Source organism: Caloenas nicobarica, chromosome 2 (assembly GCF_036013445.1).
Source record: "Caloenas nicobarica isolate bCalNic1 chromosome 2, bCalNic1.hap1, whole genome shotgun sequence".
NCBI lineage: Eukaryota > Metazoa > Chordata > Aves > Columbiformes > Columbidae > Caloenas > Caloenas nicobarica.
Genome location: NC_088246.1, coordinates 91,842,723 through 91,869,967, shown reverse-complemented (window position 1 = coordinate 91,869,967; position 27,245 = coordinate 91,842,723). Strand labels below are relative to the sequence as shown.

At 38.2% G+C, this 27,245-nt stretch overlaps 1 protein-coding gene across 1 annotated transcript; it reads right to left on the bottom strand.

Annotated features, from left to right (window-relative positions):
• Positions 1-476: 476 nt before the first annotated feature.
• On the bottom strand, positions 477-26,963 carry SPMIP7 (sperm microtubule inner protein 7). Its single transcript, XM_065627935.1, has 9 exons — positions 26,450-26,963; positions 19,405-19,487; positions 17,347-17,420; positions 16,570-16,708; positions 16,042-16,109; positions 14,934-14,975; positions 14,291-14,398; positions 3,535-3,642; positions 477-600 (listed from the first exon to the last, which is right to left on the bottom strand). The coding sequence occupies exons 1-9, from the start codon at positions 26,961-26,963 to the stop codon at positions 477-479; spliced, it is 1,260 nt and encodes a 419-aa protein (XP_065484007.1).
• Positions 26,964-27,245: the final 282 nt, after the last annotated feature.

Genomic DNA, 27,245 nt, shown 5'->3' with positions numbered 1-27,245 from the left:
TCCTTTTATTTACTACACACAGAGCCAGTCCAGGTAAAGGTTAAAATCTCACTCTGTGACACTTAACCATCTTTGCAGGGCACACTCAAGATAGCTGGTGAGAAGGGCTGGTACTCTGTAATGATTTCTTAATTAATAATACATTTATGTATGCGTGTCTGCATGTATATATGTATATACACAAAATGTTTATGTGAATTAATAGAACAGCTACAGCATCATTTTCTACCTTAGTAAACAAGGCAATCCAGTGCAGAGAGAAAGTTTCAAGCCTTTGACTTATGACTCCTCTTGTTTTTAATATGGTTTTAACTGTCAACACTAGTAAGTCATAAATATGAGAATAATGTAATAAGGACTACCACAGACACCCACTTCTATGTTATTTTATTTTTGTTCCGTATTTAAAGTATCCACATATCTTCACACATTTCCTTCCTCCTCTTAGTAATGCAGGTAAAAAGGATTGACACTTTTTAAACTGTAATAGTTTTTCTTTCTGTCTTGTTGAAAGCATTTTGAGGACTGACTGGAGTCACTGTTTGAGAAAAAGGTCCCTGGTGATTATACTGAGACGACCTTCCGTGTTTTGCTATGTATCTGCAGTGACAAAAAGATAGAGAAAAAAAAAGACTTTTAAAACATGTTCTCATATTGCTAAACATTCCCTGTTCTTCCCTCTCGCTGCATTCTTCATAAAGAGTTATGCACATTGGCCTCAGATAATATTAATAATTTTCAATATTTGATATTATTAAAATCAGCCCCCTTAAGAACAATGGTGGCAAATTTTCCTAAGAGTTTTAAATCTTACTTTCTGGATATATGTAATGTGCTGAAAGACACAGCTGTAAGAGAGGTATGTTCTGCCTCTTGCCTCTTTTCAGTGTTTCTTGGACACACACTGTTGCTTCACGACTAACCCGCACACTGTGGAGAACTGCCATGAGCACACTGAATGCATTCAAGCACGTAAGGCCCTGCGGTGCCTGGAGGTGATGCTGGATGTTTGGCTTTCAAGTCTAGGAAAAACACTTTGCTGGCACCATGACATGCCTGCTTTGGATGCCCAGTCCTTGTGGTACAGAATACTGGGATAGGGATTAGAAGATATGCTGGGGACTGTCTGGAAGGGAACAATTTCTGCTAGACTTCTGATATTCTTCTAATCTTTTACAGGAAGAGGCACTATGAATAATTTCATACCTACAACCTAAGTTAGTGTAGTCTGTCTGCTGCAAAACACCTGATCAAAAGCAGGGCTGACACAGAACTGAACACTGAGTCTTATGTTCACTTACTCTCCAAACAAAAAATATTTTCTTTTGAGCTAAAGATCCCTTTTGAAACCTCCAAAGCAACTTACTGAAAGGGTAACCCTTGTCTCTAAAATCAAACTAAATCCAGTACTATCTTATATTAACTACAGCAAGGCAAACACATTTCCAAATAACTCATGGTGCAAATGGATTTCTGTTTTCTGGGTAGCAAGGGACAGCTCATTTAAACACAAAGCAAAACACAAAAAACACATTAAGCATTTCTTCCTATGCAAAAGCTAAAGAATGCTTCCAGAATTTAATTGCACTAAAGGACTTTGAAACCTAATTTTCTGACTTCACCTTGGGATTACCTGGAAATAAAAATACAATAAAAATACATCAATAAAGCTTCACTTATAAAAATACTATTCATAATTGAAGATGAAGAAATCATATTTCATCTGTTCTATATCCTATACAATCCTGTTGAGTTCAAAAAGCTTTAAACAGGTATAAAGGATTTTGCCCCACAGCTCTGGAAGCTCCATGCAATAGAGTTACAGTACAGAATGGGTTGCATGCTGCCTGGTCTATCTGATAGTGCTGATACTTTTGACAGGAACACTTATTAGACCATGTTAGCAGCAGACAAGACTCCCTCCAATACCCATAACTGTCTTCAGGAGACTGACCATATATTGTAGACACGTCAAATAAAGTAGTTATAAAAACATCCACCACATTCAATCACTTGCTGATTTCTGAGAAATTATTACAGTCATGGCTTGAGAATGATTAAAGAGAGAAAAAAAGGGGTCACCATTTTAAAAACAGTATGAATGAGATCACATCCTACATGAAAAGCAGGTGGAAGTGAATCAAGGCACTCTGACCACAAATTCCAGGAATAACTTTTCACCTCTCCACTACAGTCTAGCTTGACCTGTGACCACTAAAATCAGCAGGACTTTTATCATGTATATACAAAGGTAAGGAATCAAATGGTAAGTATCGTGCTTTTATAGGCATCACTAACTAATGTTGGGGGGAATTTTCCCAGCATCCCTAATAGTTTTACAGAGCACTTTCATAGAGGGCTGTGATCCTCCATCTTCAGTCAGTGAACACTCTCTTACTCCAAAGGTAGCCCCCAAGAAAGTAAAATAGGCCTGTTAAAATTTTGCAACCAGTGGTACTACCCTCAGGGGAATGTACCACTCAGCTCAGAAAAAGGGTTGTAAAACCTGATCTACAGTGTCCAGGTATGATTATTCTTGCTGTTACCTACACACCCTTCCTCCAAAGAGTCAGGGGATTCTGTTCTGGTTCTAGAAAGACTCCATTAGCACAGAACGAGAACCCTGTTCTTACTGTCCACTAAAAACTAAGAAACTTCATCCGCTATGAACTACGCCCACAGTAACACCTGTAGAAAGTAAAAGGAAGTAACAGATGTCTTCTCCTTTCTTAGATCACAGTGGCGCCTGCCTTTTTGCTCTTGAAATCGGGCGTCTGTGTGAAGTCTGCCAATGATCTTTGCTAAGAAGCAGTTGCCTTTGTATTTATCTGTGACATTTACAAGCAAGTTAGTCTTGCATCAAGCTGCTCCGAGTTCAGCTTATATGGAAGAGCAAGAGACAATAAAGGTTATTAACTCACTTCATGAGGTAGCCACAACAGTGATGTGGGGCTATGATGATTTCATAGTCACAGGGTCCTGGGCTGCATCGGTGTGGGGCATGGCATGATTTTGCCTCTCACTGCCTTCTGAGTGAACCTACTCACTTTTAACATCTATTTTTGTAGAGCAAATACCCATTTCGTAAGTCTGACAGCACCACTTTGGAAACACAACACCACACAGTTTTATTCAGGGAATTTTTAACTTTGACACTTATGGGCATCTTTCAAAACATACACAGATAAATAAATAAAAAGAAAAAATAGTCACTTAAGCCACGACTTAGAGACCATAGCCAAAGAAAAAATTTCTCAGTGTAGAAATAATCCACATTTAGAAATCATTATTGACTTCAGTGTTAAGATACCTTCCCAATACATACTTTACAATATTCCAGAAAAATTCCAAAATTCTAAAGGGTTGCAGATGAGCATGACAATAATGTGGTGGGATCCAACCCCAAGTGTTCTGAATTTTTCAAGCCAACGGAATAGCATGCTTAACATTTAATTGTTCTTTAACTAAATAAATGCAATCAGAATTTTCCCTGTAATCTTTCTGAACAAGCTGAGAAATATACCTTATACCTACCCATGCATTCGTGCAATTATTGATGGGGTTGTTGATGGAAGATGAGAATTTGCCGGGTGGGTTGCTGACCAATGAACCTTGCCAGTGTATCCAGGGATATTTGGAGTGCTAAAAAAAGTTAAAGGGAAGGTAGGGGGTGGAGAAAGAGTAAATTAAATTACTATAGGCTTGAAATATGACTTACAGATCAGTCCTAAAACAGCTAGGCTTTACGAAAGATGGATGGGGCAAAAACTCTTCAAAATTTATGAGCAGACCTTAGAATGTATGAACTGGAATAGCTTCTATCAGATCAGTGAAACAACATTATGATGACCTAGCTGATGATCTGACCCAAAATCTTTGGTAAGACATGGCAAAAATGAGTTATTTAGTGACTTCTTTTTTTCCCCAGTTGTTGAGGTTGAATATCTGTATTATATTCATGATTACAGCCAACATTTCATCTAAAAAAAATGGAGCAATGGAGTTCACAAAGAGCACAAAAAGTGAGGAAACATTCTTTAAAAATGTTGTACAGATTTAGCTCATATTTAGGTTGCTAACAAGTGCCATTGGTCATGGCCTAGAAGACAAATGATTTCCAAAATTATTCTGAAGTTCACTAAATCTCCCCTAAAATTTATTAAGAATGTTTTTACGTGTATATGTAACATTATTAACACTGCTCAGACACATCGACTGAAATTCTAGCTCGAGTACACCAGCAAACTGAGACAGTATGTGCCACATCTCGGAAAACTAAAGCCTTTTGTTAATTCTCATGTTAAGTTTTAATGTGAAAGTCAAAAAGAAAGTTTCTTAAACAGATGGAAGAAAGAATTCTACTTATCTGAAGTAGCACAACAGAAAATCTTGATAGCAATTGCTGCAAGATGAAGCAGAGGTGTACAAAATTAAAGAAAAAAAAAAGGTACCAATAGGAATTCAGAGAGATAAACCATGAATATTAAAAATGAAATTATATAGCCCCCCAATATGAGATCTTTTTTGTGGCAGAAAGTAATTCAGACAGTATCATCAGTATTGTTCTATACTGACAGCACAAAATAGGGCACTGCTAAATAATACATATATCCAGACCGCCCATACATGAAGGTAAGAGCTCATGATGAGCTGTTTCATCTACTGAATCCACTAAATATTTGGGATCGTAAATCTTGCCTGCATTTGTCCTTTGTGGGTCTTTAGACCACACGAATATTAACAGTGCCTCCTTTAAAATAATCTCTGAGGTATTTTTTGGTTCCCCTGTACTCTGGGTAAAAATAAACAGTTCCTTTAATTATAAAGCATAGAGCAATTGGTTTCAGTGCAGCTGAACAACTACTTCTCCACAACTAATTTCAGCACAGGATGCAAAAGTGAACATACATGCAAGGCATGGTTTATCAGAAAGTTCATTGACTTGGGCACGAGGAAACTTGGGTCTGAAATTCCTCACCAGAATAGCACAGGTGATGACAAAATGCTGTATCTACCTAACACCGTTATGACAAACAGCTGTGGGTGAACTATACTTGCCATTGACGGAACATTGGTGGCATATGTTGTTGTCTTTGTACCCATAGTCAGCAGAAAGACCATCTAGTTCTTTGTCTTAATTTGGAGTAGCTGTGCACTAACCCATACATCCATACACTGCTTTATTCCCTGGCCTACGCTCCAGCACATGACCCTCCAGAGAAGATGGCTCTGCAGAATCAGTAAAGCAGTTTTGTAGCACTTGGGAAGCTGTCACCTATAGGAAATCACCAAGTAGTTGGCCGAGCAAGTGAAAAGTCTCTTCTCTGTCTTGATAACAGCCATGCAGGGGTAACAAGTAAGCCTGAAAACATGACGCAGCAGTGGAACTTATTTTCAGAATTGGAAAAAATGGCTTGCAGACAAATTTCTTTTTTCATTTCAAAGTAGACAATTGTCAGACTATGTGCAGATGAAGTAACACTCTATAGAAAATTTCACCTGCATATGCAGGGATCCCACTGAGGGATGCAAGGGACATTGGGTTGGTGTGAGTATAAGCACATGCATTCAGCCAAAACTGAAAACGTGGTAACATTTTGAAGGAATCAGTCAGACTGTGAAGAGAGATTTATTACCCTAGTGATGTGCTACATACCAAGATACATCTCTCACGTGTAATAAAGAAATTCCATTGACTTCCTTGAAATTATATGAGTGTTACAGGGAAGAGATGGAGATCACAACAAGAAGACCCATTTTAACTTGCAACTTCCATAACTTTTATAAGTCTCTTTGGCGTTAACTCACATAATAACTATAAAACTGTGGAGATATTAAAATACATTATGCACTGTGAGGCTTCTGATTGATAAAATCTTCTGACCTTTACAGCTTGCAAAACTAGAAGAGAAAAGCATCATAAATGGCCAAATGTTATCCAATAACCAAGCCTGAGAGATGACCCAAGATGAAGATTTGTTCTAGAATGTTTGTTAGAAAGGATTGATAGAAGTTGATGTATTCGTAACATGTGGGAAAGATATGGTTCTGAAAGAGAAGAGAGATGGGCAGAGAGAAGCTAAAAGTACCAGGACAGTAAGAAAGCTTACACTACAGTAAAGCAGCTGCTGTCCTAGGAACCTGCAAAGATGCAAAAATGTGCTGCGGTTATGTATGTGATAAAGCAGAAGAAACTGAGGTTGAAAAAATACCCCTTCGGTTTTTTGTTTTTGGATCAAGCTGTCTAGCTCTTGTGTGTTTTCTCTGATGAGCTGCTAAACCAGCTTGTTGCTGCTAAAGAAAACAACTAAGTGCCAGGCTGCCACTGGGCAACATTCAAAACTCCTTTGTGGTTACGTTGTCGTCACTGAGCTTTCTTTCTGTAACCATGACATCCCTCTCGTTCATACACTTCCTTGTTATCATGCTAGCAGCTCTTGGTCCCAACAATAAGAAATATACAGTGTTGACAGTTGAATCTCTGCGAGCTCTAAGACTTTTCAAGTGGAATGTAGTGATTCTGGGTGCCTCTGCTTTGGTGTGCCTGCTTCATATGTCCATCTTGGTATGTCTTTGAAGATTTTCATTTCCTGGTAGTGTTCAGGAAAAACAGTGTGGACTTAATTTAGTTGGCCACCCATTCTGGCATTTAGAGCTATTTGAGATACCTTAGCGTATCCAAGACACCTTAGCGTATCTGAGACAACCTCCTATAGCACAGGACCTGCAGGAAACCCATACTGTTCTGAAGAAGCAGCTGGAAGTGATGCTCCAGGGCATTGGATGCCCAGGTTTGCCATGTAAATTCCACGTCAGCTGTTTTTATGGGGCCAAAATCAAGGTTCCCCCAAATAATTATTGAAAACCTTGGATCTATGACTTCAGCTTGAGTGACTGAGGTATCCAATTTTTTTTTGCAAAAATTTTGTCTAGTGAAAGAAATCAAGTAGATTCTTGTCTTGCATTTTTGAGCAAAGAGTTCCTACCATCTTACCCTTTCTTAGAAACACTGTTGTATAAATCTCATAGAGCTAAATCACCAGATTAAGTCATTAACTAGCTCTTCTGGTTACTGCAATTATGAAACAGGCCTCTCAGGTCTCACTTATAATACAAGAGACTTGCAACTGGCTTCCACATCAAATTCCCTTCCAGGAAGACTGACATGCCACGTGTTTGTGGCCCTTATTTTCTCCATGATTCTATTTGCCAAGCAGAATAACCTGTGCTAAAAATGCCTCAGATGTGATCCTATGTCAGGAAATTCAATGCATACAGTCTCATGTGTTAAGAAAGAATATACCTGAGAGAACTCATTACGTCAAAACATGGTGCTTCACGCAGAATGAAAAAATGGGACCAATAGGAGTTTTGAGCGGACCATACTGCGTTGCATTTCATACCCTTCTCTCTCAGCCGTCAAAGCAGGATAGGGAACGGGTATTTACAAATGGTTTTGGGGTTTCTAAAAAGATAAAACCATCAAAATGGTAACTCTCACAAAATATTTTGAATAATGGAATATTTGTTTCTACAATTTCAAGCAGTTTTACTCTGCTTGCAACTTTTTCAACCTCCCTTTTTAGTAGTGGGTAACATTTTTCAGAAAAAGAAAGCAAGCCTTTCAAGACAGCAATAAAATCTCATTTGGGAAATATCAAAATAGGATATTTCAGCATCCCCTACCCTCAACCTCCTGAATGACTCAAACTGGAAAATCACTAAAACTTCTACACTGTGGACAGGCTGTCAGTTTCTGAAGAAAAGATACATTGTGGGAAAGCTCTTAGGCAGCCCAGGAAAATGACTATGCAAGGTGCAAGGCAGCAGAGGGTCCCGTCCCCAGCTAATTGTGGCCTGTGAGGTTTCTGTGGTAACTTGAAATGATAAAGGACACATGCACACAGTCAGTTGGAAGCTGACTACGCTGAAGAAATATGACTGAAGTCACTACAGATATACTGATGCGATAGTAGCACTTTATGCAATGTGCTTGAGAAACGAAGAATAAAGGGTAGTTTCAGAGAACAGCTTTGTGCAAAAACTGCAGGACCTGAAACTCTTAGGACTTCATCTTCCTAGAAACTCTATATATTAAGTTCCCATTCCATCAGCTGCTTCCAGAAATGGATTTTGGTCAGATCTTGTCCTCTCTCTGACACAGACAACCTCTGTGGCCTTGGACAAGTCACTTCAGCCTCCTCAGTCTGTGTCTTTCAAAAACTAATACCATAATCTACTTTACCAGTGTTATGGCAATGAATTAGTTCATACTTTAAAAGTGCTGCTAAGTAAATAACACTTTGTCAGAACGTATATGTATTGTGTAAGCACTGCCCTCTGCTGAGTGTTACAAGAGCTTATGAATTATGAGCAGCAAGTTTTAAAATGTTAATTACTGTCAGATTTTTACTTAATTCTGGAGGCAGAGGCTTTTAATGTGGAACAAGAAAACATAATCTCTGTCCTAACAGCTTTTGTCAAATATGAAGAGGTAGGTTGTAGTAAGTACCACAGTGAAAATCGGGAAGTTGCTGTGCTATAATACAAAAGAGACACAAAAGAGAAAAGCACAAGTCAGATGTTAACACTTGATTGATTTGAACTGTTGCTGTGTTCGCTGGAATGGACTGTGTACACTATTGCTACACTGAAACTCAGGGAGTGTGTAAGGGGGTTCTAACAATGCCAAGGAGGAGAGTTATTTGTGTCTTTCAGACGGAGCATTTACCAGAGCCCTGCCCATGAATGCTACAGAGGAAATCCCCATCACCAGCGTGGGAGGCTTTTTTCCATTGACCCTTAAAACACCTGCAGAACTAAAATACCGCATAGAGCATAACCTTGTTTCAGCAGCTGATTGGGGAAGAGGTTAAGAAAGGAAAGAACTGGTGACTAGGGATGGAAGAGAATAATACAAAACTACATACCTATAAAGATGTTCAAGAAAAAAGAGAACAGCAGATTATTATATTGGGAATCCATATGATGCAGTAAAACCAGTTTCTGTATGGTTTTCGAAATTATTAGGTTCAAAATGTACTTCTGAATAAGAAAGAGATTTTTTCAAAGTAGTTGTTAATAACAAGAAAGAATGAGTTGGGTCATTACTTAGTTTCACTTATTAATAACATGGAGCCTCTCAAAAGTGCCCAGAGAACTTCGGAGTCTGAGCCTTCCTGGAAGTCACTGTAGCTGTGCTGCGAAGTTTCCTCCTCTGTGTAACTTTCCCAGGGGAGGTGAAAACAGTGTTTCCTCAGAATTTGGACTGTCCTCCTCTTCCTTGACATTTGGGTTGTAGCAGCAGTTACACACAGGGGATCGGATTTTTAAAAGCCTTCAGCATCTAAAAGTTTCATTGTGGTGTTTGTGGCCAGATTTTCACAGGAGCTTAGCAATCAACATGCACTCAGAATGTGAGCTCTTTCAGAATTCTGGTTTTCATGTGTGATTCTGAGCTATTTTTGAAAGCCTGGCTGGCTGCACAAAACATACGTTTTAGCCCTCAGTTGCTTTCCTACCTAGTATATGGTTGACTATGTGACATATAAAACCGAATGCAGTGTCCATCTTCCACAAAAAAAAAATTATAAGCAAACAATTAATAATCAAATCAGTAACAAACAAAAAATAACCAAAGAAAAGAGACATAATCAATTCAGAGTCCAAAGTATTCTAAAACAAATCACAGAAGTCTAAGTTCAGAAAAATATATGAACAGATATTCAATTCTATTCCTGTTCAGGAAATCTTGTTAAGCAGATACCTTCAACTCAGTAATTCCAGTGGAATTTACACTTCATGAGTTTGAAAGAAAGCAAGGACAAGAAGAGACCTTAAAGTAGGCAGGCAAGAAGAGAAAGTAGGAAGAAAAAAAATTGTAAAAAACCCAAAACCAAAAAAACCCAACCAACAACAACCAAAAAACCCAATCCAAACAACAACAAAACACAAAACAAAACAACAAAAATAAACACAAGAAAAAGAAACAATGCACAAAAAATCAGGCAATATGAAAATACAACAAAAAATACATTTAAGCCACTGGATAATCGTTGCCCAGTACACCTAACAAAATTAGACAAGCAACGTACAATGAAAATACAAAAAACATCGAAGCATTCAATTTGGAATTAGTGGCATAAAAAGACAAGATTCAGGCCTACAACTCCTGTGCTCTGACAATGTAGTCCACTTGATAGAGCACTGAGCTGTAAAATGAGATCATGAAAAGTTTTATAAAAGATTTTTGGAGATTTGTTGGTGAAAAAGGACTGCATTAGAAAGAGATTTTCAGAGTGTTCTTTCAAAACAACTGCCTAATTTTTGACTGGCTCTTTAAAAAACAAAGAAACAAACAAACAAATCTGTATGTTGCCCTTGGCAAAGAAATGCTAGAAGATCCCAGCTCTTAGGCATACGTTGCAACATAACCAAGGATGAAAGAGAGGAATAAGTTCATCCTAGAGCAAAGTCAGGAATCCCTACACAAAGCAAGGATATTAAGAATGATGCTACATTCCATGGCTGGAATAGACCTCAAGAGATTATGTGATTGACACCTTTTTCCCAAGAGAGGCTTTAATGAAAGCCTGGAAGAGAATGAGAAGAACTGAATCACTATTGAGGATCTTTGGTTAAGTGCAAAGATGAAGACTCTGACCTGAGAAAAGTACTTCCATGGCTCCTTTAGGGAAATGCCCATTGATTATTCCAGTCTGCCATGAGATCACTAACATAGTTTTGATTAATAATTTCAGATTCATAAATTTAGCACTTGTAGATGAGTCACAACACTTATGAAATGGCTTTTTACATGTGGTGAAGGCTCCCACAGCTATTTCATGTCTGAATCCCAGAGAAAAACTGGATAAAAACTGACTTAGATTCCTAAGTCTTCACTTGTGTCTCAGTCTAACTTTCAAGAAGAAGAATGGACACATTTTTGTGCTAACTATTATTTCTGAAACTAAGTTTCAGCAAAACACCATTCCAAAACGTTAAAGCTCAGAATTTGCTAAAAAAAATGCACAGGCCAGGGCTCAAAATACATGAAACTTCATTCCTAACTGTGCTATAGATTCCCAGTGGGATTTGGCAAAACACTTAATCCCATTGTACCTGGATTCCTATCTGTAAAACTTCCAAATTGCAAGTAAGGACTTGAGAGTATTATCTAGACTGCTGGGTATTAGCACAGCGGCTTTTCACAATAACAATCTTATACTAGGGGTTTTTAGGCTCAACTGCAGCATGAGGTATGACTTTTATCTTTTTTTTTTTTTTTCTAATTCCTTAAGAAAAAAGAAGAAAAACAGAAGATGGTTTCCTGTTCTGCCAAAAGGAAGAGAGGGTGGGCACAAGGGTAACATACAGGTTCACCACTCTTCCTGTTTGTCTCTGCAAAACTACATGACAGATGACTCTTAGCTAGTTTCAGCTTTGCTAATAATTTGAATGGCAACCACTTTCTTGCATGCTCTGAGGAAGAATAGTGTCTCACTCTAGAGTAATGCCTGAGTGCCGATGCTGTTGCCCAAGTGCTAGAGGCAGGAGGTGCAACTGCTAGTCCGTAAAAGTGTGAAAGTGACTGTCTACAAAGATATTTTTACATTTTACAGACTTATAAAGCTTATTTAGGCTTCTACATCCAAACCGTATATACAACTTCCCTAGCAGCCTTAATACCTTTACACAGAACTACTGGCAAACACACAAAGTGAAAAAAAAAATTATAGGGATCACTTTTATGTGTTCTGACTTTACTCTTTCTTCTGCTTAAAATCATAGCAATCTTGATGCCTGACAATCAGAGACAGAGAATAAATATACTTTATGAAGAACTTAATATAATTTATCAGGTGGAATTGAGTTTTTCACAGCTTTGAGATGTCAGAATCTTTCAGGTCTCAGAGATCTTGGTCTACTGGTTGCCAGAAATCAATGAAATCCACTGCCTCACTCACTTAAAAAGAGGAAAATGACATGGAGAATACCGGAGAAGGCAATACAGAACCTGTTGCTCAAACTTATAAATCTACCATGATACCATACGCTGCAAAGAGCTCCAGACAAGATGTCTGTTTGCAGCACAGGGTCTACATCAGCTTCTATTCTTCAAAGCCCTACAGCAGCAGCACCATGACATGGCAGAACTAAGGGTTAACAGGTCTGCTAACTTCCCTGGAAACTCAGAAATCTCTGTTCAGCACTATGCTGTATGCTATGTGTGCTGTATTTTTAAAGCACATTTCTCAATAATTGTTTTACACTATTTTTTGTTCTAATTCAAGCAGAAGTTAAAAGTTAGATGAAGGCTGTGAATAATCAGATGACTTGGGCAGGAGGTGAGATAAAACAATCAGAATGGTGCGTTTTGCCCATAAAAGCTTTGGTTGAAATAATATGGGTCAAATTTTACCATCTTACAATGCTTAGAACCCTACTTTGCCTGTGAACCTACTGCTGTAATGAGTAAGGCTGTGTGAAGAATGATGTGCCATTCCCCACAAGTGTGACAGCATGCGATGCATTGCAAAAGGATAAGCATTCTCCCTGAAAGTGATGTAAGAAACACAAATGAACAGATCTAAGGTGGAAATCAGAAATTACAGCTACTTCCAGGGCAGCTCCCAACAACTAGGAATGTTTAGCACATACTCTGCTGTATGTAAGGCCCAGCATTATGCTTTTTCGTCAGAACAGAGAGAGCAACATTTTTACAGCTTCCATCTCTTTGCTTCCCCCCATGAAGTATTCTGTCTGTAGTTTCTTTACAAATGTGGACTGCAAGACCATTGAAAGGACAGAAAGAAAGGCCTATGCAAAGAGAAATGCTGATCAAGTAAACAGAACAATCTCCTCTTTTGTCATATTTAGTTCTTGTCATTATGTTGTTACTTTTACCTTTTATTTTCTCAAAAGTTTGCAAATAAATGCTTAATACCAGCTCAAGATACCAAAGACAACTTTAGGAAAAGCTTAAAGTGAAAACCTTTGAATTTCAAAGTTTTCAATCTAACCAAGAGTAAGGTGTTCCCAAAGTCATTCAGAGAGTTTTTGCAAACTCAAGGGCCATCTAGTGGCTGAAGTTAAAAATCACACATTTTTAACTTTATACTCAAGTCTTACTACCCATCAAACAACGGAAGTATTTGAGGTATGAATGTACGGCATAGTTCGAAATAAACATAGTTTATTTTGGAAGTAAGGACTCTATTCAGAATGGCATCAGCAGACATTCCTGGTGTGTTTTAAGCTCAGAAACGTCTCTTCCATGTCCTCCCCACTTCAGTCTTGAATGTACACAAATCTATTTCTTTCTGCCTGTGTTAGGTAGTCTCAGCATCATTAGGAAACATGAGTAAGGTGTTTTGGGGCATGATCTAGTTGATGTTCCCAGACTAGCTTGCTTCACATGCAACCTGTCTTAACCGAGAAAAAACCAAAGTGCCTGCCTAGTTCTTAAAACCGGGTTGTGCAATTAGTCTAGCACTAATTTAGGTTAACAGCAGGAAGGAGAGTATACTCTGATTTCCACCCCAGCCTGGGTCAGAGCCTGCTTATCGTGAAGAGTTCATTATACCAAGACAGTATATGGCACTGGTGTTATCACAGGCAGCTTTTACTTCTCAAGATGGGCCCACCAAGTGTAGCTTTTGGTCCAGCCATCAGTTACTGTCAGTCCATCATGACCATTCTGTACTAGACAAATGGCAGGGTCACGTGGGCCACAGAACAACTCCTGGATAGAAAAAAAACTAATCCACACTTCTTGCTGAAAAGCATGATGCATGATGTTAGGAGCGTAACTTCACTGAAACTATAACACTGATGTGATACAATAAAGAATCAGGCCTTAAGGTTCTATGACAAACTCATACTTAGTCAAACCAGGTTGCATTTAAGTTTACCATAACACAAGTACATGCATAAAATGTTATACCATCATTTCAGTAAACATCTTGCTGCTCATTTTGTATCAGCTTCCTTGACTAATTTTGTATATCCAGGCTGAATGGTCCCTTAGATTTATACAGACCAACACTGATCACTTTGAGCAGTTACCACTGTAGGCCTTTTACTACTTACTCAGTTATTAAAAAGGACTCTTTAAGTTTAACTTTGAATCCAAAAGCTCACTCTGCTTTGTATGTTAACAGACCTCATTCAAGTTATTAGAAAGAATAAGGAGTGTTCCAATTTTTTTCATTCTTTTGGCTCAAGACCAGATCTTTGACTGTGTTTTCAGTCAGGTAGTATCAAAATCATGCTAATAAGAGAAACATACTGTGCAGTGTTCGTGTAGCGAGGCTTTGAAGTTCGCACATGGTTAAGTGGGATGAAGTCTACATCAGCATTGTCAATGTCTTCAACATTTACTGCACCAACACAGCCACTGTTTGGATAGAAAGGAAATCAAAGATGTACATTATTCATAAGACAGCTGGTGGAGGCAGCTGAACCGTATACTGCATGCTCCAAAATTCTAGTTATTTATTAAAATGGTCCACAAGAAAAAACATGGAGATGAACTGCCCTGTGTGCTTGGCATGTCCCAAGATGAAAACAATCGTCTGCTGAACTTGCAGCACAAAACAAATGACAGCTCTAGTACATATGTGCAGAGAGGAGGCTTGGGAAGAACAGAAACAAGATAGAAATATGTAATCTCTCGACCTTTTGGCTTTGCCCATAGTCAGACTGGGATATTCTTCCAAAGAGGACATAAAGGATCCTGATTTCTAGTTCACAGAGAAAAGGCTGGAGTCATGTGCAAGCAGAGGAGACTCAGCACACATTCTCCCAGAAAACACCTTCGGATTAGATAACATAGTCCATGTACAACTTTTGCTTCAGAAAATGAGAGATGGATTGGTTGGGCTTAATAAAAAATGTAGAAAGTAGAAACAACCCAGGGACATTGTACTTACGTATACAGAGGGATATGACAGGTTTGAGAGCTTCGGCTTACACTGTTAAAGACAAAACAGATCAATCACCTTTTTTTCGCCAGACAGAATATTCTGATAGAATATTTATGAGGTCCCAAAAGAGAGGTGGTGACAAGTCAAAGTCTTGCTCTTTGAATGATGCAATGCTCATTTGAATTTGGTAAAAGACCATGGTAAATGATTAGGTTGGCATATATGCTAAATGACCCAGTTTAGCAGGCAGAATCTTGTCTTCTAACATTCATCCTCAGATACTGGGACTTCAGTCAATTTCCTAGGATTTTATAAGCAAGTTTTCTTTAAAAACAAACTACTTCTTTACTTGTAACACTTTTCTCACTCAATTCTTGAGAACATGGGAAAATTTAACATCAGGTCTGACCTTGCTCTGCCCTTGCAAGCTGCTCTCACTGGCCATGCCTATATTCCTTTGAAAGAACAGCATCCAAGAAGCCATAATAGCAGGGTTTTCTATCTCACTTCCACCCTGTGGAAGTACCTGACTCTCCCATTGTTTGTCTGACTGTGCCCAGTAGCACACCTGTCCACTGAATTTGCCCAAGCAAACCTGCTGGCTCATGGCCTGGAAAGGAGGCAAGTTCTAGTTTTCCTGTCACTTTGAACCACCTTTCTTTCCCCATGTCTACTTGTTTCTTACCTGAGCCTTTCTGAACCTCCTGTTACCCTTTACTGGGCTTATAGAATAGGTGAAAGATAAGAGTGAAGACACCGATACACTGGTGACTGGTTTGGATTCTACAGACAGCAGATAAAAACCTTGAGTTTGTATATGTGTATGATTACCGTGGTGTTTTCATAAATGTCATGTCTTAATGAAAACATCAGATGTACGAAGTAATGACAATCATTCACTTTACAGGTTTCTTCTGTTCTGCTTTTTATATTTAATTCTCTCACAGGAGAAGCACGTCAGAGTATACTTTCCATATAGTTCTTGATTGAATATTTTAACTTCTCTAGTTATAGAATGCTGCTGAATTTAGTCTTCTGAAATAATTAACTCTATGCAGACTTCATAAAGGAAGTGTTCAGAGGACCCCAATATTCACAAAATAATGAAACTTACAAATTAATAGGTCTCTGTGGAGAGGGAAAAGGTCTTGTTTGAAATCTGTCCCAAATGCGTCCAACAACCTAAAATCATAATTAGATGCATGTCAGATGTTGTAAGGCAACATTACCTAATTAATTTGGCTTAATAAATTTTATGCAGCAATCAGAACCAATTACAGGACTGAATTTTAGTTTAATAAAAATATTACAGTTAATATTCACAAGTAAAGTAATTTAACTTGAGATTTTTTTATGTTACAGCATCATTCCTATCAACCAATTATTCATCAATATCCTTGTCCTCTCTTTTGCTACTGTGCATGCATATCTTCTTCTGCATCAATTTACAGGGGAGGTGGAGGGAAAAAATATGAAATTATTTGAGACAATTACTGGAGTATGCTGATGACCTTAAATGCTCACTTGGGGCTGTTTTTATTTGAAAACATTGCTGTGGATTTAAGTGTACGACCTACACAAAATTTAGGCTACATGTCGTTAGGAAAACCTAAAAACAATTGGCAAGAAATTGTTCACTAACTTGACTTATTTCAGGTTTAGGATTGTATCTCTTCTGTGTGAAACACTGGGAAACTGGATCAGCCAACACTTCCACCGTTGATTCTGGAGGCTGGATTTTGGAAGGTAACATAATATCCCAAGGAACTTCTTCGTAAGCTCTAGATCAACCATAAAAAAGAAGAGAAAAAGGTTCCTGTGTAATCATTAGTACATGACATGGGTAGCTGGATAAGACGACATTGTGTGACAAAGAAGGATGTAGAAAATAACAAAGGTGTAAATTTCTAGTTTAAGGGAAATGAAAAGCCTGGAATTATATGTCGCTTGCTGGGGAACAAGTAGTTATGGTACAGTTTCACAGGCTTCTTTAAAACTTTTTCACTCACTAATTGAAAGAGGTAGTTTATCTTCCAACAAGCTTACAGTAATGATGGGATTTATTTTGTCTAAATTTGAATAATCAGTTGAGATGAAACATAAATAGAGATTAAACACCAGTCATATCATGACTGTGACAGGCGTTGAAGACAGATGTACAGAATGGCCTTTTGGAAACTCCAGTTTCTCTTCAGTGCCTACAGAGGAAGTGGACATGAAAGGCACAGACTGGATGCAAGCTTTTAGATAACTAAAGTTCATGAGATGAATCCTATGCTAAATGCTGTTAAAATACCAGAAGTTCCACGTGATAGAAAAATTGTTTGTAGTCTTATATGTTCTGAAATGTAATTGTGCATAGTAGCAAAAAAAAAGCAAAGCACAAGAAAAACTGTTTTTAAAAGAAATGGTGTCTTACTTTTGAGTACTTGATTTGTAGACATAGTCCTTTGCTTTTTCTTCTCTCCATCTTGCAGGAGGATCACTTGAGTCCTAAGAGAAATCAAATACATGGCAGAAAGCAATGCAGTCAATATATATGATACTACAATCGGTTGTTTAAAGAGTGAACTGTATGTATCTGCATTTTCCTAGTTTACTATCTTATTTTGCATCAGAATGTGAAACATGCAATTTCACATACTTCACCAGCCAGCACTGGAGATCAAGAATGGATCTATTTCTTAGGAGTTTTACTCAGGAAGGAAAATTTAATACAGTGAACACAAGTTTAAAAACTAATAGAATGTCCTTGCCTCTCTACTCCTCAGGAATGTAGCTTTTCCATTCTATTTCTTATAAAATAGAATAGCAAATACACTTTTCAGTCCCTCACATACGCCTGATGTATTTGTATAATGTTCATTGCTACAAACTGTGTTCCTCAGGGTTCAATTCCAGGGCCAGTTCTGTTCCATATATTTATCAATGATCTGGGTGGAATTGAATGCACTGATAGCAAGTTTGTTGATGATACCAAACTGGGAGGTGCTGTTGACTCTTTTGAGGGACAAGGGGCCTTGCAGAGGGATCTAGATAGACTGGAGCATTGGGAAATGACTAGTGGGATGAAATTTAGCAAGCCAAAATGCCAGATTCTGCACACAGAATGGAGTACTGCTGAGCACAAGCATGGACTGGGAGAGGAGTGGCTGAAGAGCAGCCCTGCAAAAAAGGGACGGGGGAGTGTTGGTTGGCAGCAGCTCAATATGAGTCAGCAGTGTGTGCCCTGGCAGCCAGGAGGGCAAACTGCATCCTGGGGGCATCAAACACGGCATCACCAGCTGGTCTGCCACACTCAGAGTTGGTGCAGCTTCACCCTGAGTGCTGCGTGCAGTTCTGTGCCCCACCATTTAGGAAGGATGTGAAGATCCTTGAATGTGTTCAGAGAGCAACAAAGCTGGTGGTAGGGCTGGAAGGCATGCCCTGTGAAGAGCAGCTGAGGACTTGGGGCTTTTCTAATTTGGAGAAAAGGAGGCTGGGAGGCAATCTCATAGCCCTCTGCAGCTTCTGAGGAGGGAAACTGGAGATGGAGGTGCTGAGCTCTTCTCACTGGGATCCTGTGACAGGACATGGTTGGTTCAGATTGGTTCAGAGCTGCACCAGGGGAGCTTTAGACTGAACATTAGGAAGCATTTCTTTACTGAGAGGGTGGTCAAACACTGGAACAGGCTTCCTAGAGAGGTGGTCAATGCCCCAAGCCGGTCAGTGTTTAAGAAGCATTTGGACACTGCCCTTAACAACATTATTTAATTTGGTCAGTGCTGAATTAGTCAGGCCACTGAACTATCAATAGACGATTGTTGTAGGTCACTTCCAACTGAAATTATTCTATTCTATTCTATTCTATTCTATTCTATTCTATTCTATTCTATTCTATTCTATTCTATTCTATTCTTATTCTATTCTATTCTATCATATGTAAGACTTTAAGGACTACAAATAGTCTCATCAGTGTAGAAGGATGAAGGATGTCATTACATTTTCAGTATGGGAAAGACTTATTTAGACTTGTGCTATGGAATCATTGATGCATTTTGATTTACTTCATTGTTTGAGACTTGCACCAAATAAGGCAGTGTTAAGTATTAAATATATGAGCATTTATACCAAGCATGAGGCTTTGGTATCTTTTGTACATTCAGGTATTTTTGCTCTAACTCTGCCTCCAGTTACACATAACTGACATTGGTAGTATCAGTCCCTGTAACATTCAGTCTAAACGCCTTAACCAAAGTAACAATACAAAAAATTAATATTATTGGAGTGATGACCACCATTAAAATCTGGTCATGCCAACATACAGCTACCTGAAATACAGCACTTATCTCAATATAATCAAATAGAGAAATGAAAAATTCTGTTTTCACTACACTACTGTAATCACTGATGAAAGTATGTTAAATTGAAGGCAGACTAGAAAGAAAATGATTTAAATATGTTTTCTGTCATTACAAAACGAGCTCCAGACACTTGCCTTGAGATTGGGATCCATACAAAATGCAAAAATATGGGGTTTGTCAGGTAGAGCAGGAGCAACTTTCACTGGAGTTCTCCAACCTGAAAGAAAGGGCTTGATATTGTATTAATTGATTTTTAGCAAACTTTATTGTTTTAAATTGGATGAAAACAACTCGTGGCTTCCCACAAAAATTGATGCACCAATGTTCAGTTACCTGTTACCACTCTGAGTTACAAACTTCCACCAGAATACACTAAATTACATGGAAGATGATAAATAATATCACGATATACATTGCTATGGTTTGGCCTACTTTGCATATGGTAATGTACAGTACTAAGAGTATAAAGGAAAGTATTGAAATTAGCAAACATAATAATAAAAGCTTGTTAATGCAACCTGAACTAGTAATTGCATATTGCATTTCTACAGGTACATAACCTTTGCCAACCCTGACAGCAATAAAAAAGCTACTCCAAGAGTAGTAGGACATTGATTTCCTAAAGATATTTCTCTCTTTCCTTCATCCTCCCAACTTCATATTCCAATAATTTGAGCTCTCCCTGTCCAGGTCCTGTAAATCAGGCTTACCCACCAAGAGGCCATATATCGTGGTTACTGTAGAGTCACATATGTACTGACTGGTGAGCCAGTACACACATGCTGATAACCAAGTGAGCTGCTGCCAAATAGAAATGCCTGAGTTTCAGCTCCCTCAAGAGGAACACTCATTTCTGTCTTTCCTCTCCCCAGACATCAAAGTTTAAAAAACTTGCAGGGATGCAATTATCCTTAAGTTGTTTATATTTCCATCAAATTGGGCAGAAATTGGCCAACGGGGTTAAAATTTATTAGGAGAGAACCAGTAAATAAATAAAGAAGACAAATGGAAACAACTTGTCTCCTTAGGGAATCAGGATAAAACTCACAAAATCGTCCTATAAATAAGGTAAGGGATATGTATGACAGCATAATTCAAACTCCTGTGCCATTAACTAGCATAATGCTTTTGGTGGTTTTGAGAAAGGTGTATTTCTAAACAGACCTTGTTATACTGTACTACAAGAGGTAGGCAGCCACAGAGCCATCATGCCACTCTGTGAAGAATGGAAATTATTGTTTAGTATCAGGAACATCCTACTTAGGTAGTTTTCAATCTGCTTTTTACTTTCAGACCCCTAAATATTTCCAATGCATGTGAAGACCTTTATGTAGCAAATTTAAGCTAATTTATAACAGTTTTACTAGGTGTGGAAATTTTGGGTATACATTGGAGAAAATAGTTCGAAGATTGAAAGTTGAAAACTACTGTGCAGAGTGCAAAATTAGTTCTTGCAGAACTAATCACTCTGACAAAGTTTAAAAGAAAATCATAGCTTTCAGTAAAAGGGACTAGGTTTAGTAACCTAATGGTGTAGGTAGGAATTGAAATAATATGACCCAGGTTTTAGAAGACCTTTTTGCACAGTGCACTATAACTTTAAGTTGCTGCTTTTGAAAACTTGACACAATTTTTGGATCTATACACTGTGAAGAGCTTTCAATCTGAATCACTCTCCAATTAAAACAATTGTCCTGGTTTTGTTAAAAACAAGTTTCTCTTTTAGTGAATTTCCCTGTCAGCTTTCCTGAAGGTTAGGTACAAGTTTTGGTAGACATAGCAATGGAATTCAAGGTCATTGATAATGATGCATGCCGCGAGATGTGCAAGCAGGAGGTGAACTGAAAAACTGACCAGCTAAAGTATTCCATCCCATTCACGTCACACTTCATATGAAAGGGGGGAGAGAGGAGGTTAACAATACATCTGCCATGGTTTTATTGTCACCCCGCAATCAAACCACGACAATTCTTTTGAAAAGTGCATCTTAAACAGGCAACGTACTTGCAGGAAAGATGTTGGCTGCATTTGCACTGCTTCAGCTTTGTGTAAACTTTAAATGTTATCTGCAAATATATGACTTGCACTCATATGGGAATGTTTCCATTAAGTTTTATGTCTGAAATGTTGTAATTACTTAATAGATTTGCATGTACTAGTGCTCTCTACAGTAAAGAGGTAGAGGGCTCAGATATATCCATCCATATATCCTGGTAGTTCCATAAAAATAGGCTTCCTCTGGTTCATTAATTAAAGAGCTAAAGGTTACAAATTTTATTCCTTGTGTTGTATGTGTAAAACACTCATGTCAGCTACAATGTCCTTAGGAGGACATGTATATAATTTTACATTTGCTTTGATAATTTTACATACACATTTCTAGAGACCTCTGCTCTTGCACAGCCTACTGTCATTTGTAGTCTTGACACTGCTGGCCTGCTGCTGGGATGATTCATCTTCTAACATTTACTTCTCCTTTTGTTTTCAGTGGAAAGAACTAGCATAAAAAACTGTAACATGGTTGTATTTAAGTCAACTTTCTGGAGGTTTCAAAGCTCCCAATGATTTGCTTAGTCCACAGGACTGAAAATTGCATGATCTGTTCTTGTCCAAATTGGGAATTCTGTGTATCGGCTTCGTCACTTTAACTAATGACAAGCTTAATGATACTGTCAGTTTCAGTTTATAACTTAAACTAATCTAATCTGACAAAGCAGAATTCAGTGATGGATAATGAATTTGGGGAATTTCTGGTTCGGATTCTGAGTCGGAAACTGAAGATGTAGTCATTCACATTTCTAAGATGTTTCCCAGAAACGATGAAAGCCAGAACATCTTTTCGTTTTGTTCTTAAAGGACAAAGAGAGATTCTTATGTCACCACATAAAGATATATACAGAGAGGTTTCACAAAACCAGCAGCCTCACAAGTTTCACTGCATGTCACTGTTGTTCGAAAACTGTGCACTATTTTTAACCTCCTATATTTTAAAATTAGTAGGAGTATTGACTTCAGTGGGCCCAGCAAGAGATAATAATGCCAATTGCAGAGTTTACAGATAACTCTTCCAGACTATTTTGCTTGGTTCTTTGGTTAGTTACTCTCCTCTCTGTACATGAAAAATAAATATAACCTATTTACTCTACTTCTTCTCTCTCTTCTGCTCCTTTGTAATAAAAGGTTACAAGTCACTCCCTGAAACTTATTATAAACAAGCATAAACCCCATCTGTTTATATTGGAAAGACACGCACGACAAAAGAACCTACAGAGATAGAACAAAGTTGTTGAATTAAAAAAAAGCAACACTCCGCTACTGGGCAAGTGAAAAACAAACGCAGAGTGAAATACATAACTGTAGGGGCGATAAATACTCAAATCCTTAGTGAAACCACAGTTGTTTTATTCAATGGCATTCAGCCCTCAAGACATTATTCCAAATTTTTATGCATTATTTCAAGATGGACTACTAGTTTATTAGACAGTATGCTATTACACATTTAATTGTGATATGGGTAATTACTTAATAGCAGAGATATTCTTGAGCCTACTGTAGGCCATCCTGCATTCTTCATTGACTTTGTTCATATGCTACAATAGTTATGCACTATGCATGTTATTAATGAGTACCTTTGAATTGTCAATTTGCTATTTTTCAAGTTGCATGGCTTTTCCTCTTTGCTTTACATTTTGTTGCCTCTGAGTAACTTGTCTTCTTTCTCTTTCTACAGGCAGGCAAAAGGTTTTATCTCACTAAGTACCTATGTTACAAACTGAGGCTGCACCAGCATTGCTTATAGTCATTTTCAAACATTATTTGAAAGGTAGAGAGGCTGGAATCCTACTTTGATATGCCTCACACTCAGTGTGCTGCTTAATCCTCGATTGCTCCTGGATGATTACTCTGGAGAAAATGTTTCTTGCTTCAGGAGAAGAAGCACTGGGAAGGGAACTCTTCCTATATAAAGGCCATTAGGAAATTAGTATAATGCAATCACCATTATTTCAACAAGTTCTGAATAAAATTCTTCAGCAGAGCCTCTTAAAGTAACAATAGAACAAATACAAGGTCTTCACATAGAAAAACAATTGATTTGAAGATCAGAGAAGGAGAGAAGGGGTAAATGATCAGTTTTCCAGGTGGATGGAGATCACTGGTAGAGAGACCTGGAGGTAACCCATCTGGGCTTAGGACTTTGTTGCTTAACATATTAAAAAATTACCTGGAAGCAGAGCGTTGGTTGGAAATCAAGTGATGGGTTTAAAAAGCAAATGAAAGTAAAGCTAAGAATCCATGACTATGAACTACAAACACATCATCTCCTGGTCATGAATCCCTTGTCCACAAATTATGACATGATAGGAAAATATGCAGAAGAAGTATGGTGACATTCTTTGTTAATTATCCACAGTCTTGGATGGAATACTGGACTAGTTTCTTGGCTCTTGGACAGATACAAACATGGCCACTCTAGTAGTGGCATGAGTTAACTGCTTATTTCTTATTAAAAATGTTTACTATCAGCTCTATATCAAACTCTATAGAGACATATCAAATACCCTGGTTCCTTCTGCCACCCTCATGGCCATCTCTGTGTTAAGCCATACAAAATAAAACAGTAATTGCAAACTGGATATGAGGGCTTTGTCACCAGGTTTCCAGATACAAATATACCTGCACAGCCAAATTCTGAGGCCCTCCTAAACAGTGCAAAGAAACTCGAGACCACAGGGAAAAGGTTAAAAAATTCTGTTATCATATGAGTGAGAGAAGGGGATTCTACAGGCAAACACTATCTACTTCCTAAAGACCTTGTCTTCTAGTACTGAGCCCCTTCCCTATGCCGAGTGAGCATACATGATGAAAAGCTCTTCAGCTATCTCCCTTCCCTGGCAGGATCTGATTCTTCAGTGTTAGAATGACCTTTTTTTGTCAGCTTCTCACCTTTGGTTTGTTATCACAGAGCCTCGCTGTTCAATAAATTTGCTTTGCTCAGGAGATGCAAAAGGCTGCTGGGGAAGTTCAAAGTAACACTGTTGACTGCAAAAGCCATAGCACTACATCTCACAAGAGAGAATCTTCTGTCTCTTGCAGATGTTTAAGACACCTCAGCTCATCCATCTCGAAGGCTGCTGCTGTCTCTGGTTTTGGTTTTTGTGTTTTGGTTTTGGTTTGTTTTTTTCTGTTCATTCCTACCACAGTGGAGAAAGTGAATGTAGAATTCGCTTGCAAAATGCCTGACTGATCCCTCTCGCAGCACAACTTCCCCAAACAACATAGCTGTCAAATGTCTCGGGACTGTTATCTAGAAGGACTAGCAACTTTCATCACATCATGTGCCTGGGGGTTGGTAGCTGGGCTCTCTGAATCATATAGCTGAAATCTGGAATTTGTTTATGCAGTCTCATTAAAATTAGTAGCTTAAAACTCCATTACTTTCTATATTTATGTTTATGCATTGGTTAGTTAATACCTCAGCATCACAGGAAAACTTGTAAGTGAATACTAGGTTTGGAAGAACATTTGCACAGCTTTCCTTAAAAAATTTATGTTGGACTATATGTTTCAAGGTTTTGTTCCTGAGCTAAGTTTGACTTTTTCTAACAGCTTCGATGGAGTCAGTATTTCACTCTAGTGGTGAACTTTACCCAATAAAAAAAATCACCAGAAAGCCACCAGACAGTTTCTACCTGTTTTCTGGAACTACTCTCCATTTCAAACCACTTTCTCAAATGTAACCTGGGTTACTGACTTGATGACATTCAGTTTCAAACTTTGTCTGTGTTCATTTCAGGTTTGTCTCTATCTGCCATAGTATCTCTGTCTCTATCTGTCTATCTTTATCTCTATCTCTATCTCTATCTCTATATCTCTATCTCTGTCTCTATCTCTATCTCTCTGTCTACTTTTTTATGCATTGCAAAAATTAATAGTCAGACAGAATTCTTTCACCTTCACTTTTCCAGAGGCTTGCAGGAAAAAAACCAGCTGATCAGTTCTGATTGGTGTCTGAGGTCTAATTTCATATGCAAATGGAGAGCACTATAACTGAGAAATAAGAGTGAAAATTATATCAGATGAGCAAGAAAAAGAAAGGAAAAAAAAGGAAAATTATGGAGGCTTTTTTTATCCCTTGTGGCTTCTTGGGTTCTTTTGGCTTCTGTCACATGACTGCAGCAAGCTCAAAGTGATTTAAAGTGAAAAGTTTGAAGACAAAAACAAGGAAACAAAACTAGTCTGGGTTTATAGCACCTAGATACTTTATGGTGACAATAACATGAATGAAGTATAGCTAACTGTGGAGTGAGAGTGTTATCTCCATATAGTAAAATGGAACAAGGAGCTTATTAAAATTTCTTTACCATGTTCTAAGAAATGTCTCCCCCTGTCTACGAGCCTGAGTTCTCATAAAATTTTGTTCTAGCTGTAATGAACATTTCTCTGTGAAAATCATTAGAATCAGCTTAATCTTTATTAATCTTTAACCATATTGCTTACTGATAAATATATCTGCCTTTTGAAGCCCTGGGTAGATATTTCTGCTTTCCAGAATTTTCATCAGAAAATTCTGAATATTAACAACCAACCCAATTTTCCTCCATGTTAAAAAGAGTGAATTTCTATCTTGATGCTGTAATCAATACACATTGATATAAAATATCAGGATAATATGAACTTTAACCAATACATGATGGCAGTTCTAAAGAACTTCTGTTCTCCAATCAACTAGACACTGGAAAAGGTCTTTAAATGTGCTGCACTGCAGGAAATACTGAAAGACGCAAAAATATCCAGGGGCTTTCCTGACTCCAGAGTGATTTGTTATTTTAGTTTACATTAAAAGAGGTGCTATTTAGGACTACTGTATATAATTTCACAATTCACCTAAATAGATTTTTTAAAATGTTATTTAGCTTCAAAGATTTTTATTTTCATTTAGTATTAGAATGCTCATTGGAATTTGCTGACTGGCACCTCCTTGCTACAGCAGGGACAATAAATCATGCAAATGCTCCACTGCAGTTGTTATTTTCAGTTCAAATATCCAGGGCAAATATATTTTAGAAGGTTGGTCTTTCAGGACCTTGGGTGATGGAGTTCAGAAACTAGTTTTGTTTATTTGTTAAGCATCACTAATTTCTTTGGTGATTAAGAAGTAAAAATAGTAGTTCACTTTACCTCCGAGTCGTGCCCTGACAGAAGCAGCTGACACAGCCCTGGAGTTCCACCTCCTGTCCTGGTTGGTTTCCTCCAGGAGGACCATGTGCCTCTTGTGCACAGTCAGGCCATTCCTTGCTGTGATGGGGACCCGCTGGTGAGGTTTCACATCACTGTAGTCCACCAGGGATTCAATAGCTCTTCCAACATTGGGCTGCAGGTCCGCATCTGCTCCTGCACTCACAAAACCTGAGCAGGGATCTACTAAAGGCACATCATCCCGGTGTGGGAATAAAGGGTAATTTGGCCCTTCTGGAGGGGTTAATGGATTGAATTTAAGGAAAGAATTGCTATTTTTCTCTTCAAAGCTGGCAAAGTCATGTCTGTTCTCAGGATCTCTCACAAAAGGCATGCACATCTTCTTTAACAGACTTCGATACTGTTGGCGATCCGCCTTGTGAACTGGTTCAACTGACAAGGTGGACTTTTTAAAGGCATTTGCCTGCCTTTCAGCTCCAGGAGAAACCATAGTCATCTGTTCTACCATTTTTATGTGGCAGTACACTTAAAAGACTCCACTTACTCCTGTTTCTCCAAGTTTCTGAAATCCTGGACAACAAACCACAGTAAAGCTAGAGGTCATCCTCCAGAAGATCAGTACCTAGAAACTGCAAAGAGCAAGGCAGTGGCTTAAGTAGTGAATTCTTTCCTGAAAAGAAATTTATCAAGTATGGCACAAAAAGATCAGAGCCACTGAAAAAGCAGAGAGTTTTTTGTTGCTTGGTAACGATGGAAACCACCTCACAATGAAATGTCT